The sequence below is a fragment of the Heterocephalus glaber genome, unplaced genomic scaffold (genome assembly GCF_053883595.1).
Source record: "Heterocephalus glaber isolate CG9 unplaced genomic scaffold, H.glaber_assembly_v1.0 deba00001428, whole genome shotgun sequence".
In the NCBI taxonomy this organism is placed as follows: domain Eukaryota; kingdom Metazoa; phylum Chordata; class Mammalia; order Rodentia; family Bathyergidae; genus Heterocephalus; species Heterocephalus glaber.
The window spans coordinates 18282677-18301742 of NW_028258293.1; the positions used below are offsets into that span (position 1 = coordinate 18282677).

At 36.4% G+C, this 19066-nt stretch overlaps 1 protein-coding gene across 3 annotated transcripts in view; it reads right to left on the reverse strand.

Moving 5' to 3' along the window:
- The window catches only part of Usp47 (ubiquitin specific peptidase 47), a 122545-nt gene extending 115045 nt beyond the window's left edge, over positions 1–7500 (reverse strand). The window contains exon 1 of one of the 3 annotated variants that reach the window (XM_004851428.4): positions 7232–7500. In XM_004851428.4, the coding sequence (XP_004851485.1) occupies positions 7232–7270 (39 nt within the window). In that variant the 5' untranslated portion in view covers positions 7271–7500. Of the gene's footprint in view, positions 1–7010; positions 7123–7231 lie in introns of those variants that run through there. The other 2 variants (XM_021263801.2, XM_087211667.1) reach the window with 2 other exon arrangements.
- Between the last annotated feature and the right edge of the window lie 11566 nt (positions 7501–19066).

Consider the following 19066-nt stretch of genomic DNA (forward strand, 5'->3'; position numbering starts at 1 on the left):
GGGGAAGGGGAAGTAGGAGGGGTAGGGGAAAGAAAAGAAGGGAATGGAATTAATATGAGAAAATGGAAAAATGGAAACAAAGTCTTTGTAAATAGGGAGGGGTGGACGGGTTGAAGGGAGGGCAGGAGAATAGGGGAAAAAATAAGAACCAAGAGAGATTATGTAAAGGTGCATATTTCCAATGATGAATGTCATCCTATTGCATACCTAAAATGTACCAATGATTAAAATGAATAATTGATAATGCAAAACAGGAAGAAAAGGTCCAAATGGGTGGGGGAAGTGGGAGGGGCAGGGGAAAGGAAAGAAGGGAAAGGAAAAATGATGAGAAATGGAAAAAAAGGAAACAAAGTCTTTATAAATAGGGAAGGGTGGAGGGGGTGAAGAGAGGGCAGGGAATGGGGAAAAAATAAGAACCAGGATACATCATGTAAAGGCACAAGTTCCCAATGAGAAATGTAAATCTATTATATACCTAAAATGTACCAATAAAAGAATTTAAGGAAAAAAAACTTTCCTAAGACTATGCAAACATAAAACATACACAGTTTTTCAGTAAAAAAAAGTGTTTGGTTTCATTACAGCAGAAATGAAACCTTAGGAGAATTGGAAAATAAAGTTGCAAAAGATCTCTCAGAAAGAAGGGGGGGGGGATGAAAAACAGAGAAGAAAATTAAACTAGCAATAAGCTCACCTAAATGATAAGAATTCAAGAGAAAAAAAAAACCCCAGAGAAAATGAAGGGAAGAAAATTAAAGAAATTACTTAAGGAAAACTTCCAGAACTTGACGAGATAAATTCCAGATTCAATGGGACTGCACTGAACCTAGCAGAATGGATAAAATCAGACTTATGTATGCCAAGATATCTAAGACAGGAATTCCAGAACTGTAAAGACACAGATTCCAAGCTGGCAGACAGGACAAAAAGTTTCAAACCAGTGGTAAAGAATCTGTTATCTCAACAACAAAAGTAGACAATAGAGGAATGCCTTCATTATTCTGAGAAAAAACATATGTCAGACAGAATTCTCTGCCCAGCCAAGCTATCTCTAAAATAAGAGGAGAAAAAAAAAAACAAAAACATTTTCAGATATGTAAGAGCTTAGAAAAATTATATTCCCTCCAAAAACTACTGAAATGCGAAAGCAAACAAACATGAGGCATAGAAGACAGAATTGAAAGGAAATATAAAGATGTTAGCAAACATAAGACAAAAGTAACATATATGTTGCAGGTTTAAGAAGTTCAGAAGGAACAGATAGGAAGGCTCTGGGAAAGTGTTTCTTAGAGTCAAAATGGGTATATGTGGACCCAAAAGATTGATCCAGTGGACAAGAGTCTTAAAGCTAAATCAGAGCTTCTCAACAGGGCCCTGTTGACATTGCGGGCTATGTAGTTCTTTCTGTGGAAGGGTGTCCTAGGGAGTGTAGAATGATGTTCTGCAGCATACTGGGCTTCTACCCACCAGCTGTCATAACCCTTCTCCCTCCACCACCCCTAAACACTGCCAAAAGTCCTTGAGGGGCCCCTCGTTGAGAATCATTTGGCTAAATAAGTATACAGAAAACCAAGCAAAGCAAATTTTTTTAAAAATAGCTCAGAATAAAACAAATGTTATACAGAAAAGGAAGATAATCACTGTAAACTACCCAGGTCAACTATGAATACTTTATAGTTACAGTAATATAAATCTTGCAATATTGCTACGTCCAAACTTACAATATGAAACCATTGGAAGGACTGTACCAGGCTGATAAATGTGTTTATGTGTGACTGGGGATGAGTTAACTTTCACCTTCTATTGGAAGAAGTCAATGGACAATACCTTAAACTGAAAAATCAAGGAGCACTATCAAAATGTTCCATATTTAAAATATGGAATTAAGTATCAAAAGAATGAGTTGAAAGTGGTTGTCTTCAGGGAGCTTGAAATGAGGGAGAGTGGGAATTTTCAGGGGACTATAAATTATGTAAATAGTTCTGTATGGTACTTAAATTTTATAAATATGTACATGTGTAACTCTGATAGAAAATAAATTTTTAAAAATCAACTGAGGCCAGATTATAACAGACTTTCCCATTAGTTAAGACCACTTCGATTTAGAAGCAAACAGCTATATAACTCCGGACAAGTTACTTAATCTTCTAAGCCTTAGTTTCTTCATTTATAAAACGGATAATGAATAGCTGCCTGAAAGGGATCTTATAGGGATTAAATTAGATAAGGTATATAAACTGCTTAGCATAGTGTCTGGCACAAAGTGTTTATAAATAGTACCTATTACTCAATTTGCAATCAGAGAGTAATACTTAGAAATTTAAAAGCAGGTAAGTCATAAGCTTGTTCGTTTTAGAAGTATTTCTGGTAGTTGCAGGCCAAATGGCTAGGAAAGAAAGGAAGGCCTACAAACTTGAAGGCATACAAGTGGACCAGATTACTCAAGGCAAATACTGTACATACAGCAAGACAACAGGGGGGGAATAAAAACCATGACCATAAAAAAGTCAATATAAATGGCATATAAATAACTACTTCAAAAACTACAATCAGATACTCCAATAATTCAGGTATCAAGAAATACCAACTGGTTAAATTTTAGTGTATTTGTTCAATTTTTCAATATCTATAACCCTAAATTTTCACCTCTTCTTTGACATAACTTGACTCATACGTAACTCTGCATTTAGCTTTTTTCAACTTATTAAATATTTCCAATGATAACTGTAATACTTTTATTAAACATTTCAATTTATTTAAGACACTGATGGATATAATTTGATATGCTTTTTACTGCTACAGGAAGAACAAACACCTCACATTTGAGAAAAAGGCTCATTTTTTAACAATTATCAAAAACAAGAATAATCACTGTAGTGCATTTCCAAGTAATTTAATTAGGAGAAATAAAATTAAAGGAATATTCATTTGCTGTGTTCCACAGTAGATACTGATAAAGAAATTTTATAAGAAATCAGACAATGGAGATGAATAATAAGTTTATTGTGGGGGGCGATCTCTCAAATATCAGTACCCTTTATATAGTTAGGAAGCTCAACTAAGTTAAAGTGTGTGTATATATATATATATATATATATATATATATATATATATATATATATGACATACATTTTATATGTGAAAAAGTAAATACTGAATACCGGTTATTGCATCATCATCACTGTATGTCAAAAATCAGCTCTAAAGGAAAATAGTAGGTATTCCATGATAAAAAAGAGTAAAAATGCATTGAGATAAGGAACTTAAATTTCTCACTTTCTTTCATTTGTATTACTAATTTCTCTCTATATGCTCCACGCAGTTAAAGTTAAATCATTTTAAAAGCATGTAAGTATGTTCCTTACCTCAATTATACTAAGATACTTGAGAGAAGGATAAATTTTGCCAATTCTAACTTTTCCCTATATGACAGAGTATAGTACAGTACGTTAATATTTGATAAATGTTAATGTCACAAATCCTTATAAGAAAATAGAATAATAAAACAATCAACCAATAATTAAAATTGGGATGATACCATGTTAAATAGCAAGTGATCTCAAAGTCAATATGATTATGCCACAATCCAAAGATACACAGCAAAATTAAATAGTGAGGTTAAAAAAAGCTCTGTTGTTCTCATCAATGAACAGACCACACTGTATTTGCTCTTTCTTGGATATAAAAATTTAGAAGAAACACTGAAAATGCTGGATTATATCCAAAAAACAGCAACTAAGAAACAGGTAACAAACTAAGGATGCCAAACTCAACAGAGATGTGCTCCCTGGCTCCCCTCCTCCATCTTCACAGAGAAAAAGCTATGGCATGGGAAATACTGAAGATTTCTGTCTCATCCAGAGTCAACTACCAAAAGACATTACAGAGATCTAGAGTTCTCTCAATGCAAAAACTTAAAATAACAGATGTCTCTTAAGAAAAAGATATTATCAGAGATTAGTCATGGAGTCAGAAAACAGCTTGCCAATTATGCTGTGGAAAACTTCCAAGCAGAGGATATTTGGTTAGAATTCTAAGTTTCCTTACAACCCTATAAGCACATGAATGATTATTTACTGAATTCCCACTCCAGGAAGGACACTGCCCTAGATCTATGATATACACCAAAACAAAAAGCAAAGAGGATGAAATGCACAAAGATCTCTGCCGTCAAGGAATTCACAACAAATAACATATAAAGGGTCTATTACAGACCATAACAGATGTTCCAAGGCACGATTTAGTAACTGCCAAATGATTTCTATTCACATACAGAGGTCTTCTAAAAAAAAAATCCCTAAGGTTAAATAAATGAGATATGAAGTTCTTACGGAACAAAGAGGTATGAAGGTTTGAACCAGTAGAGACAAATAAGAGGGGACTAAACAAATAGAAGTGAAAAGCAAGTCAGAGAAACCTGTTTGGCTACATTAAAACCTTATTTCATGGGAAGAGAGATAATAAACTGGGGAAAGGCAGCTTTTGGCCACAACCAACTCTTGTCCTGAGCCTTGAATACTAACCTACATAGTTTCAAATTTATCTTGCATACAGTCTTCGCAGCAACTGCTCAACTCTAAGGTTGTACCTACAGAAAACAGAAAATAAGTGGCATGGCTGGGTTCCAATAATGAAATTTCAATTTCATATTCCATGTGTCACACAATGTTTTTTTTTTCCTAACAATTTGAAAACATAAACATCATTCTTGACTCATGGGCCATACAAAAATAGGCTGCAAGCTACATGGATCTTAGCTTGCCAACCCCTTTACACTAAACTGCCTTCCTCAGCAGTCCTCCAATGTACATTTGTCCCTGAGTTTCAGGGACCAGAATAATATATCATCCATTTTATAACTATATGCATGCACACATGCACACACACCCCTAATCAAGGTCTAGATCTAGTAGGGGTCAGAGGTTCCCTAGACAAAGGCTGGGGTTGGGGGTGGGGGATTTCTACTCACTTTGCCATTTCACTTGTTATTTGAACCTGAGCAAGTCACTTTGAATCATCTAGCCTACTTATTTCATCTGCGAAGTGGTGGGGATTAATTACTAGGTGATCACCACCTTTCTCTTAGCTCTGGCACTGAATGATTCTACTTCTTAAAAGGACTTGTCAGGAACAACAAAGCTCAAGCAGAAGTGATAATTAACAACACAAAAATCAAGAGAAAGGCCTTGACTAAATGAATGGGCACACAGGATACTCAATATTACTAAAATCAAGGAATTTTTAAAAATATCCAGAATACTACAGAAAACCATGGAAGAGAAGAAGAGGGGAAAAAGCACCAATGTATTCAGTAATTGAAGAGATGGCTGGTGATGTTCAGGAACACAGTTTCCAGTAATGCAGAAGCAAACAGAGAAGTGGAGGCAATTAAGTGAAGAATGAGTGTGGCCATCAAAGAAGAAAAGATTAGTTGACTAGCTAAAAAAGGCATGGGTCTACATGACAGCCTGCAGATTTCAGATTACCATGTGTGCTTCCAACAATCATTTAAAAAAAAAAGGGGAGGGGGGGAAAGAAGATGAAGATGAGACTAAGGAACACAAAATAAAGTCACATGATCCAGAAAAAAGCAGGAGAAAAAAGTTATGATGAGCCTAAGGCTTCAGATAAGAAGTTATCTTAATTGAGAGGGATTTAATCTTTAAATTTCCACAAGGTAAAAAGCAGCATTGCAGTATCACTCTTTACACAACAGAAAAGTTCCTGTGAAATTGTGTTTGTATCAGGATTTCTGTAAGTCAAATTGTTAAGGAAATATCTAATTGTGTTTCTTAAAGCAGAATACAACCTATGTTATATTTTATAACACTGGAAAAACTAAAAAAGGATTAAATTTGCTTTTTATACGAATGAAAAGCAGCAATATGTGGCTCTAAAAGGAAATACTTGTTCATACCTTTCTCTTAGCACCTATCACTTCCTTCTTTGCATAAGAGTTACTTATGCAATAAAGAAGTACCTTGCCCCTGATTGGAGCTCAAGGAATACTAGTTCTTCTCTTCTTAGTACTGTAGTTTAGAAGCTCCCCAGGCAAGATTTCTGATTAATTCATCTGTTTATCTGCTTTGCACATACCGATGCTTGATGAATAAATTCTGACACAACTCTGCCTTAAAAAAACTGCAAAACAACTATTACACTGTTCATCTGATAAAGCTGTAAAAATATTCGTATCATACAGATACATAACTCCAATATTACTTTTACACTGTTCACTTGCTTATACAGCAACAAACTACTATGAAGAGACAAAAAAACTTTTAAGAATCGATAATGATCACTCATAAATATCAAGATCCTACACAGCTAAGTTCAAGGCAACATTTGCTTCCAAGATACACGAGAAATAAAAACTCAAAGCATTAGCTTGATGATCATCAGTTAAAAATACATGTTTGAATACGCTGCAGATATTTTTAAAGCCAACAGAGATACTATTAATACACTGAAATTCGCTGGCCAGTGCTACATTCTACCCTTAATCTTCTACTACTGTTTAAGAGAAGCCAAGATCTCAAGGTTTCTCGTATCACTTGCTTTTAAGAATTTAATAAGTCACCCAAATTGGTATACACAACCCAACGACCAAAAAAACAAAAAGAGTTCAGCGCTCCATATGGTCACGTTCAACTATCTCCCACCTTCACATCCAAGTCCCATTTACTACTTTTCAACGATCTTAGGCAGGTCCCGTTTAGAAGGGCCAATGTGCACTACTACCGTACGAAATAACAGGAGTTGAAAAGTCTCAACAGTAAACTCTGCCCTCTCACAGATCGCAACTTGGGTGTAGATTTCACAAGCCTAGTTAGCGATCCACCTCCACTGTCAAAACCAGAAGCAGCACCGTCACCCCGCCGTGCCCATCGGCAACTGTTCCAGAATGTTTTCGTTGAAATGATCTCTCCCTGTGCGCGACATATTAAATATGGACTTCAAAGGCCGCCTTCTTCTCCTCAACCACCACCACCACCCCCCCGGAGCCAGACCAGATTCCTTCTCGTCCGCTCTTTTCTTCGTCCACCCTTGCACGGAGGGGGGGGGGGGGTCTCCGCCCCCGACCCCCGAGACCCAGCGGTCCCTCCACTGCTCGCCGCGCCTGTCGTACATCGGGACACACGCCCCCCTCCTTTCCCCATGGCGCCCGCCCGGGCCTGGCCGCCTCCAGCGCCCGCAGGCCTCGGGCCTAGCCTCCCCCGCCGCCCCTCACCTCTTTCGGGACCAGCTGGTTCTCCTCGCCGGGCACCATCGCTCAGACTCCGGCCGCTCCTCTCCACCCCGCCGGGGAAGAGGGAGAGGGTGGCGGCGGCGCTCTATCTCAGGAGAGAACAGCAACGGCAGTCATCGTCCCCGCCGCCAGAGCTCCCGCAACCACGGAGGCCTCGGCTTGGGCCTCAGACACCAACGCGCAGACACCGACCCAGGGCGCCGCCGCCGCCGCCGCCGCCTTCGTCGCCAGCCCCTCCCCCAGCCCACTGCAATCAATGGAAAAATGGCGGCCGCCACTCTCGCGAGAATTCGGCCTGTCGGGCTCTGAGCCCGGCGTCTGGCGTGTGAGGTGCTGGAGCTGTGGTCGCCCGCTTTTCCTCTTCACATCCCCTACTCAGTCCCCTTGCGTACCGAACTGGCTCAAGGGTGTGAGGGACATGCAAACTCTTTTCGTTAGAGGAAAGCTGGGCCTTGCGTGCCTGGACTCCCTCTGCCGGCAGGGAAAGTACCAGGCCCCAGGGTCCTCCCTCCATGCCTGGTCGGGCTCTTTCACTCCCTGCCGGGCTTGAGACTGGAGCCGAAAACCCCTTTCCGATTCTACCCTCGCCACACTTTTCTCGCTTCCGGTTAGTAAAGCGCGTGAGCGCCGGTCCCCTTCACACACCCCTGCCCGTTCCTGGTAAAGAAACCACCTCGCGCTACCTCCTGGCCTTCGTCCTCTGACGAGGCTGTGGACCTGCGAGTCAGAAAAGAGGCTTTCAGTCGCCCCCTCCCCTGTCATTCCTGCCCCCTCCACACCGCCCCACTCGGGTGTAGGGTCCTCAGGGCCCATCCCCTGCTGGGGAAGAGGGGACCCCTTGCCCCGTGAAGCAGTGTTATCATCGCCCCCCTCAACTGCGTTGGAGAAGTGCTCCCTGCACTTGAACTTCCTCTTCAACCGGGCCAGGCTGGAGCGAAAGCCTCTGAGAGTAGGGCTACAGTGTGCTTCAACCTATAATCTTCTTTGAAAATGTTTTTAGAGGACTTTAATCTCTGGCAGTAAGCATCGTGCTATGTGTTATACTAAACAAATTTTGCAATAGTCATTTTTTTCTAATCCTACTTCTTCCATTATGAATACTCAGCGAGCAGTCCTTCATGAAGACTTCCCTGGATACAGTGATCTTAAAGCATGCTGAGATAATATAATCCTGCCACGTTCCTAACACCCACAGTATCAACTACCTGTACCTGTGTTCTGTGTTCTCCAAACTTTTTAAGATCATACTCCCCTCGTAGCAAAAAAACCCTGATAACCATGTATTTATGTAAATTATATATACATTACACTGTGTATGGCATTATAAAACATTTGTAAAATGTAAAATAAGCATTTAAAGTAGCTTATAATATTATAAATATAAAAATCTATTACCCCACTAAAAGTATTTAGTGAATTCACTATGATTGACTAGGTTTCATTAGTTTTGAAAATCTTTAATGCTTTGTGAAACAATTATTAAAATGTCTTATTCAACATTCAAGTTATTTCTGTACTTGGTTTTAATGGCTGTCACAATCTGAAAAAGGTAACAAAGCCATAGATCCTCACAGAAGAGGTACATCTTTGGCTGCTTTAATAATACAAGTACCCATTTTTATCAGTTCCATCCACTAACCATGCAAAGGTTTTTGCTGAAATGCAACTAGTAATTTTCCATCCTCCCTGATGTCATCCAGAAGATGTTTGGATTTTTATGTTTTTAATACACTCTAGCCTCTTTGAATACATTGCTCAGAAGATTTCTTATAGGTTGAAAATTTCTTTCTTCAAGTTAAAATATGTATACATGAGTTTTAGGGTAGTAGTGATCTTGTCTTGGAAATTGTGATTTTTGTTTGTCCATGATTTTTTAAATTAATTTAATTTTGTAGAATGTTACATTAAGACTATTTATCTTGACTACTGAAATTTCAATGCCCTCTTACATTTTGTACTGGAGATAAACAACTCAATTGCCTCACCATTGTTCCAGCCTTGGGTAGCATACATAAATCATTTTTACACAAGTTCTTATAATGTCAATATCCCCAAATGTCTGTTTATAAAATATCATCCCCATTACATTTTGAGGTGATGGCCTCTGTAGACTTTGAGCTAGAAGTGTCATGTCTATCATAGTTTTTTTTAACTTATGCTTCCACTATTATCTACGACTCATGATTTCTTTCCAAGAATGTCTTGTAGACATTTTAATATTAGTAACAATTGATTAAATGAAATAATAATGTAAGTGTCCTACTCACTTTCCATGTCACTGAGACCAAATACCAGCCACCTGCAATTTACAGGAGGAGAGGTTTATATTGGCTCACAGATTCAGAAGTCTTAGTCCTTACACAGTTGGCTCCATGATAGAAGGGCCTGGGGGGAAGAGAGCTGCTCATATCGTGGTCACCGGGAAGCAGAGAGTGAAAGGAGGAAGATACACACACTTCCAGGTACTGCACTGTGACCCACCTCTTCCAACGAAGCCCCACTTTCTAATAGCAAGTTAGCTATATTGCCCCTGCTTTTCAAATACATAAAGTTTGTCTCTGTCTCAAAACCCAACTAGTTATTTTTCCTTGACGGTTCTTTCCCTGAATCTTTGTGCTTATCTAGTTCTACCAATCTCATCACTTGGGCTTCTCAAAGAGATCTTTCATGATCATCCAATCTATGCTAGTTGTCTTTAATGTATGTCAGTGGCTAGAAAGTGTCTAGCACATAATACGTGTTTAATAAAATTTTTTTAATTTAATGATGTGTTTTAGGTGACATTCACCTAGAACAAGTTTCAGGACTAGTGAGAGTCAGAGACTGCTACTCTTTCCTTTTAATTTCTTTGGGAATATTTTCCTTTTTCACTTCACTTTAAAAAGTTTACAGGGCTGGGGATTTAGCTCAGTGGTTTCACCGCCTGCTGTGCAAGTGCAAGGACCTGAGTTCCATCCCCGGTACCAAAAAAAAAAAAGTTTACAGCATAATCCTAGTCAAAATGTGAAAAAGAAAAAAAGCACATAATCCCAGACTGAGGGACATTCTCCAGGATACCTAGTCAATATTTTTCAAGACTATAAAGATCATGAAAAATAGTAAAAAACTAAGAAACTGGCACTCACCAGAGGAGGGTTAGGACATATGATAACTAAATGCAATGTGCTAGTGTAGGCTGGATCCCCAACAAGAAGAGAACATTAACAAAAAACTTCTGAAATCTCTATGAAATCTACATTTGGTTAATACTTACATACAATGTCAGTTTTTAGTTTTTAATTTTTCTAATTTAATAAAGTTTATTAGAACAGTTTCAGGTTCACAGTAAAATTGAGGAGAAAATAGAATTCCCATGTATGCACTGTCCATACACAACCTCCTTTACTATTGACAAGTCCCTTCATAGTAGTACATTTGTTGCAGTCCACGAGCCTACATTGATATATTATCACCCAACTTTCATAATTTACATTAAGACTATCATCCTTGGGCCCGAGGATTTAGCGCAGTGGTTCTAGAGCTTGCCTAGCAAGCGCAAGGTCCCAGTTCAATCCTCAGTACACCCCCCAAAAAAGGGCCGGGGATTTAGCGCAGTGGTTTCGCCACCTGCTGCGCAAGCGCAAGGGCCCGAGTTTGATCCCCGGTACAAAAAAAAAAAAAGGACTATCATACTTGGTGTCATACATTCTGGGGTTTTCGAAAAATAGATAACATGTATCTACCACTGTAGTATTATCCAGAATGATTTCACTGACCTAAAAATCCTCTGTGCTCAGGCTATTTATTTCTTCCTCTTTCCTAACTCCAGGTAGTCATGAAACTTTGTACTGTCTCCCTGGTTTTGCCTCTTCCATACAGTCATATTGTTGGACTAATGTATCTCTCCTTTTCCAATTGGCTTCTTTCATTTATTAATATTTATTTAAGTTTCCTCTATGTCTTTTTGTTGTTTTGTTTTGTTTTTCGTACCGGGGATCGAACTTCGGTCCTTGCCCTTGCGCAGCACGCAGCGAAACCACTGAGCTAAATCCCCGGCCATCTCTATGTCTTTTGATGACTTGATCATGTCTTTTTATCAGTAAATAACATTCCATTGTCTGGATGTACCACATTTCATTTATCCATTCAACTACTAAAAAATACCTTAGTTGCTTCCAAGCTTGGGCAATTATATATAAACATCCATGTGAATGATTTTGTGTAGGCATAAATTTTCAATGTATTTGAGCAAATATTAAGGAGAACAACTGCTGGATTATATGGTTAGGCTATGTTTAGTTTTGTAAGAAATTGTCAAATTGTCTTCCAAAGTGTCTGCACCATTTTGTATTCCCACCTGAAATGGATGAGATTTGTTGTTGCTCCACATTCTCACCAGTATTTGTTGTAGTCAGTGTTTTGGACTTTGGCCATTCTAACTGGAATGCGGCATAGTCGTACCTCATTGCTGGTTTAATTTGCAATTCTCTAATGATTTATGATGTTGAATACCTTTTTATATGCTTACTTTCCATTTTTTTTCTTCTTCAGTGAGGGGTATATTCAAATATTTCTTCCATTTTGTAATCATATTATTTATTTTATCTTGAGTGTTAAAACTTATTTGTATATTTTAGATAACAGTTGTTTATCAGAACTGTGTCTTTTACAAATATTTTCTCCATGTCTGTGGCATATCTTTTCATTTTCTTAACATTATCTTTCATAGATCAGAAGTTTCTAATTTTAATGAAGTTTAGCTTTTCAATTATTTGTTTCACAGATTATGCCTTGGTGTTGCATCTGAAAAACTAGCACTGCATGCAATGTAATACAGATTTTTGTCCATTTTATTTTCTAACAGTTTTATAGTTTTACATTTAGGTTTATAATCTATTTTGAGTTCATTTTTGTGAAAAAAATGTATCTAGACTATTTGTTTGTTTGTTTTGCACATAGATTTCCAGTTATTCGACAATAATTTGTTGAAAAAACCCCTATCTTTTCCCCACTGTATTGCTTTTACTTTTTTCTGAATTCAGTTGGCTATATTTCTGTGTATCTACCCATTCCTAGGTCCTGTGTTCTGTTCCATTGATATATTTGTCTATTTGTTCACAAGTATCACACTATTTTGATTATTGTTGCTTCATTAAAGTTTTGAAGACAGGTACTGTAAGTCCTCCAACTTTGTTCTTCTCCTTCAATATTGACTCAATTATTCCCGGCCTTTTATCTTTCCAAATAAACTTTAGAGTCAGTTTTTCAATATCTACAAAATAATTTTCTGGGAATGCATTAAATCTAGAGATCAAAACCCTATAATCTTGTCAACACAGAGCCTTCCTATTTGTGAATATGGGGCATTTATTTGGTTCTTTGCTATCTTTGGCCAGAGTTTTGTAATTTTCCTCATATAGAGCTTGTACATATTTTGTTAGATTTATACCTAAACATTTCATTTTGGAAGATGATAATATAGATTGTATTGTGTTTTTAATTTCAAACTCCACTTGTTCATTGATAGTAATATCTTAGTTTTTATGATAAAGAATGATATTCACAGTGGGAGCAACTAGGAGGGTCCTATGCAGATTGTCTTTTCTATCTTTGTAACTTTTCTACAAATCTAAGATTATTCTAAAATAAAGGTATTTTAAATGTTTATGACAATCCTTAAAGCATTTCTTTCCTTTCTTTTATATTTCAGGCCCTTTGTTGCACATTTGCATATGATAAATTTTTTAGAAAAGGTATATGGTCAAAGTCATATTATACAACTTAAAGACTACCAATACACTGAAGAACTACCAATATTTACTGTAATTGAAACTGCTAGTAAAAACGTTAAATGCAATTAATATTAGTGAAAAGAAATTTCACCATGACTATGTTTAATAAGGTCAGAAAGAAAACCTTTAGAGCCTCTGTGATGTGGCCTTGGAGCCAGGCTGACCTATTTTGAGATCCAAGCTCCACTACTTTCTCCACATGAGACCTCTCTGCACATCCATTCACACAACTAGAAAGTTGGAGTAATAAAGTGGATTCTTGAAATTTACCAATTTAACATTTGTGGTTTTGGTCAGAAAAGTACATTACATGTAGCACTCTGTAATTGAGCTAAAGAAAAAAATTTGAATTTTATGTATTAGCCAGAATATAGATTTGAATCCTACTTCTATTATGGGCTTTCCATAATAGAATCCTACTTCTGTATGGGCTTTCTTTGGCTAGACCTCTTAAATTCATAAAGCTTCCATCCCCTTCTGCCCGCTGTGTGTGTGTACTGGGCCCTGTTCTAGATGCTTTACATATATTATCTTTTTCTTCAATCCTTTCAACACTTTCATGCACAAGTAGTAGTACTATCACCATTTTACAACTGAGGAAATTAATATAAAGTATTCAAAGCACTCTGCACTACCTGGCATATACTACACAATTAATTTATGCTGGTTGCAATTATCTTAGCACTAGATTAGCTCCATCAAGGAATACAAAGCCCTAATAATTCCTGGCATATAGTAGGTGTTTTAAACTACTTGTTGACCAAATGAATAAACCAGTCACTTAATAAATAGATCTTACTAATCATCCAGTAGCACTACTCTCACAAAGTTTCACTGTCAACTACTCTTCTTCATTTATGTAGTACCACTGTTAAAATGGTTAAATGTTTTTATATGAAAATGTCTCAGTTATTAGTAACAAGATTGAAAAAAATTAATAAAGTGATGGATCTTAGCAAAAAAAAATAGACTCTCTGGCTAAGTCAGTGGCTTCTGTTTATGATGGGAATGACATTGTCAAAAGGGAAACAGGAAACCAGTTTGGGAAACTACTTCAGTGAGTGCCATCCTTTTACTTTAAAAAAAGTCATCAATTAAATAGAAAACTTAGTGACACTGAAAAGACGACTAACTTTTGGTGTAAAGATAAGAATATGTGGGCAGGGGGTTTAGTTCAGTGGTTCCAGTGCCTGCCTTGCAAGTGCAAGGTCCCGAGTTCGATCTCCGGTACCAAAAAAAAAAAAAATATATGATGCTCAATAAAATGTAACCCAGAAGAAACCTAGGAAAGTGTATAAGTGTTTTCATAAAATAATACAGTGAGGATATTTGGGTGAGCTCAAAAAAGATTGGTTCAAGGGAATAGCATTTTTCTATTGACATAAAATAAAGATAAAAGTTATTGCCACAGAAATGCTTGCCTTTTTCTGAGCTGAAGATGTTCATAAAGAAAACTTATAGGTCAGTGTGTTCAACAGCTTAAAAAAGAAGCTCACATCAACAGAAAATGCCTTGCCAAACATACCCAAGCAGGAGACATTAATATCAGAGCTTAAGGCAACCAAAGACAAATTGACCATGATTCATCCTAGCTTTCTCTAGGGTTTTACAAGCCCTGAGATATCAAGGTGCAAGAAAAAGGAGGAATCTAATAAAATAAAACTGGAGGAATGTTGCTGATCTTACTGAAATGATTTCATAAGATCGTTGCAATAGAGTAATGTTTATAAATTTAGCATTTGAAGAGTTCTCAATATTTTCAGAGAATGTCAAGGATGAGTTGTAGTAATTACTTTATAACATTGTTAGAAGTGGAAATAATGTATATAAAAGTGAATATTTTACAAAAAAAATTACTGTGGAACAGAAAACCTAGAACTTTAAAGAAAAAGATGGAAATTTAAAATTTTTACCTTGTATGTAAGAAGATATTAATATAAATAAGGTAAACCCCTAAAATATCAGCTGAAAAAATATTTACAACAAACATGACAAATGGAAAATTTCCTCAATATAAAATAACTCAGGGCCGGGGATTTAGGTCAGTGATTCCACCACTTGCCTCGCAAGCACAAGGACGTGAGTTTGATCCCCGGTACAAAAAAAAAAAAAATATATATATATATATATAGACATAAAATAACTCATAAATTAACAAGGAAAATATGAGCAACCCAATAAAAATGCTTAAAGGAGATTGATACTTAATAAAAATGTAAAAAATACAATTGCCAGTAAATATCTGCAAAGATATTCAACTTTACTCATAATTAAATAATTGCAAATGAAAATAACAAAACACCACTTTTACTCTCAGATTCACAAGATTTGTGAGGAAACAACAAGAACTATTTGAATTTGGTGGGATATGAAATAGTGTGTACGTCTTGAAAGCAATATGATAACATATACAAAATTCCAAATACATTTTTTTGACTCTGGAGTTCTCCAAATACATTTTTTTGACTCTGGAGTTCTATTTCTAAGATTATTCTATAGTACAAATGCACAGATATGTATGTATTGATATTAATTACAACATTGTTTGCAATAATCAAAAATTTGGAACAACATGAAAAACTTTCAATAAGAGTATATGCCTCCATAATTTATGTAATCCCTATATAAATAGTATACAGTTATTAAAATAAAATTAAATGGAAAAATAAAAACTGACACAGACTGAACGCACCATGGTGTGCTGAATTAGATCCTGCAACAAATAAAGACTATTTGTGGAAAAATCAGTGAAGCCCAAATAAATTATAAAGTTTAGTTCACATTAAAGTACCAATGTTAATTTCTTGTTTTTGATAAAAAATCTTGATTTTGTAATATGTAACTTTTTTGTAAATTCAAAATTATACCAAAATGAGCAGTTACTTTTAAAAAGTGATATTGGAACACATAATAAATTTTAAAAGATCCAGAATGTTGTGGGACACTGTGCATAGGATTTGTGTGCTAGCAGATGGAGTCATACATAAGTATACTAACACAGGCATAGAAATCTCTAGCAGTGCAGGCTCCTCCCTCTTTCTTCTCCTCCAAAATAGTTAAACAGAGACCATCTCTCAGTCACCGGAATAGAAGTTTTCAAACTCAGTGGAAATACAAGTTAATTGAACTCTTCTCTCTATCTCTTTTTTTTAACTTTTGCATTAAAATTATTCTTTTAAACTTTGCAGAGGGCATGTGCTTCTTACATAATTTTAAAAACAGCAAATTAAGAAAATAAAGTATGAAAATTGACTGATGACATAATGATTGACACATTGTGAGTGTTCAGTATTTGAATATTTTTATGGTCTTTTACTGCCTGCTGTTATTCATAAGTTTGTTCCTGTATGTATTTCTTACAACAATCACAAATTTGTTTTGAATACTTACTGTTCTCTAGGCCCTGTGTTAGGAATTTTACACATAGAACCTCATTATTCCCTATAGCAGCACTCTGAGCAGCTATGTATATATATTATCCTCATTTTATGGACAAGGAGACAGGAAGAGAAAAAGATCTTGGTAAAACCCCGAAGGGAATAAATGGTGGTCCCAGACTGGAGTCCAAGCAGGCCAACTCCAAGGTCTTTTATCAGAGATAAAGCCTTGGTTACGGCTATAGCTACTACTTTTTAACTTTCTGGATGGTTATGTGGTAAGTGTGTTCTATCAGTAATGGAAGGAAGTAATTATTATTAATCATTTTTATAGTTTTTTTTTCTTTTCATTTTCAATGGTGTTGGAGATGGAGCCCTAGGCAAACACTCTACCACTTAACTATATCCCCTTCCCCTTATCACCTTTACTCTTTACCAAGTTGGGCAATTTAAAGCCTCTGGACCTTTCTTTTAAACTTCAGCTAATGGGCTTTGTTCCTTGGTTCTTTGTATTTTAAATGGCCAAACTAGTCTTTGAGTTATTTGGGGGTTTACACTAAATTAAGTGAGCCCACTTTCTTACTATCCCTATTCTTTAGAGATTTGGTTATGGAATCCTTGTGGTTGATCTTTTCTGAATAACTATCAATCTCCTTCCCTAAAAGTGAAAAAAATGTTTTTAAAAGAATAAAGAAAAAATTTAAAAGGTTGCTATTCTTTTCTCTCTTTTTATTCTTCTTCATTTTATAGAGCAGATAGTTTCTTATGCATATTCTTATCTAAATTTGTCAGTCAAGGTCTTTCACAAACTAACACAAGTTAGTAAAGGAATCTCTTCATACCATTTTAATTTTTTCTTCTGGTAGAAAAAATTAAAGTTTAACATTTCAGTGTTAGTTATTGTGCACTGATCACTAGGTGATTGTATGAACTTCATTATCTCATTTTCTAATATAATATAGGTGCCCCACCACCACCCTGTACTAGGGATTAAACCCAGGGTCTTCACACTGAATTACTTCCTCAGACCTGTTTAAAATTTTTTATTTTGAGACAGGATCTTTCTAAGTTGCCCTGACTAAGCTCAAACTTGCAATCTCCTCCCTCAGCCTCCCAGAGTGCTGGGGTTACAGAGATGGGCCACCATACCTAGAGAAGTGATTAACCTCAATCATTATCACCATTTTTGTTGTCAATCAACATTTATTGGATTCCTGTTGGCATTTTATATGGCACTTTTGTTTAGGAGGAATAATAGATTCCACAATTCCATTTAATTTAACTACAAAAAATTTAAAATTTATTACACATGTCAGCACTGCTCCCATATAGACTCTTTGGAAGATAAAAATATAATAAATAAAACTTAGAAGGTAGGTTATAAAAACAGATCAGAAAATGTGACAGAAGGAACAGAATATGAGGAAGGGTCATTGTCATAATAAATTAATCCCCACTAAATATCGTTAAGGTATTAGAAATTGTGATAGATGCTTAAAAGAGTGTAACATCGAAGTGTTGATGATTTCCTGTGCAATTGAATAAAGAAGATTAAACATGATGGAGTGTGACATAATTTTACGTCTGTTAAAGGGCCCTGAAATTCAGTTCAACAGATACTTATTGAGAGTCTTCTCACAAGGTGTATTGGCAGGGACTGTGTCACATAGATGACTAAGAATGTTCTTTGCTCTCAAGGATGTCGCACTCCAGTGTGACTGGCACTGGCCAATGTGTAAATTGGGAAAGGCACTTCAGAATTCATGGCTTGCTGAACAGAGCCTGGGCTAGATTTGAGCTCCACTCACCTTTAGCCAGGCATCTGTGTGCCTTGCACAACTTGTGTTGCATGGTAATAAGTCCTCACCATAACTAAAACAAACAAATATGATAGAAAGATATAATAAAAGATGTGTCTATGAAATCCTGATTGTAGGTAATCGGGTTCTGTCTAGACATGGCCTTTGAGTATGAGATGATTGGTAGAATGTTTTGCGGTGAGAAAATGGGGTCTCTTTATGTATGATGGGCCCATTCTGGGTCACTAGCCAAATGTGCAAAAGCCAGGATTAGACACAGAGACACAGTGAGAAGCTATTCCTGGAGGCAAAAGCCACTTGGGAGGGCTGGAGAAAAGGATCACAGATATCAGGCAAAATCTTTTTTTTTTTTTTTTTATCATGCAAAATCTTAATTGTCATGCTAAGAAGCCAGGCTTCTTAGTTATTACTAGAGAGACATAAAAAATTATATTCTGTAAATTTTCTTTATAGCATGTTGACAATAGTTTGGGATAGTCCAACATTATTTAATCTATAAGCAATAAGTAGAATTGTATTTTAAAACTATTTTCCCCACACAATCTCATTTCCCAGAAAGTAGTAACAATAAATATCTTGGAGTGTAAGCTTCTGAGCCATCAGAGCAAGTTGATCAGCCATCTGTTTATCTCTTGGGCAGTGATCTCCAAATTTCTTTGACCTGGTATGATGTAGAAAAGCACCAAAATAAGTTGGTTGGTTTATTCATAAATGTAATGTATGTTGTAATATCATTGACTCACATCCCAAGATTTAGGAAACAACTTGAACAAAGTTCATCCTTAAATATAGTGAATGCAGATCCATATTTCATCATCTTCTCGATAGCTTTACCACAATTTGTTGGGC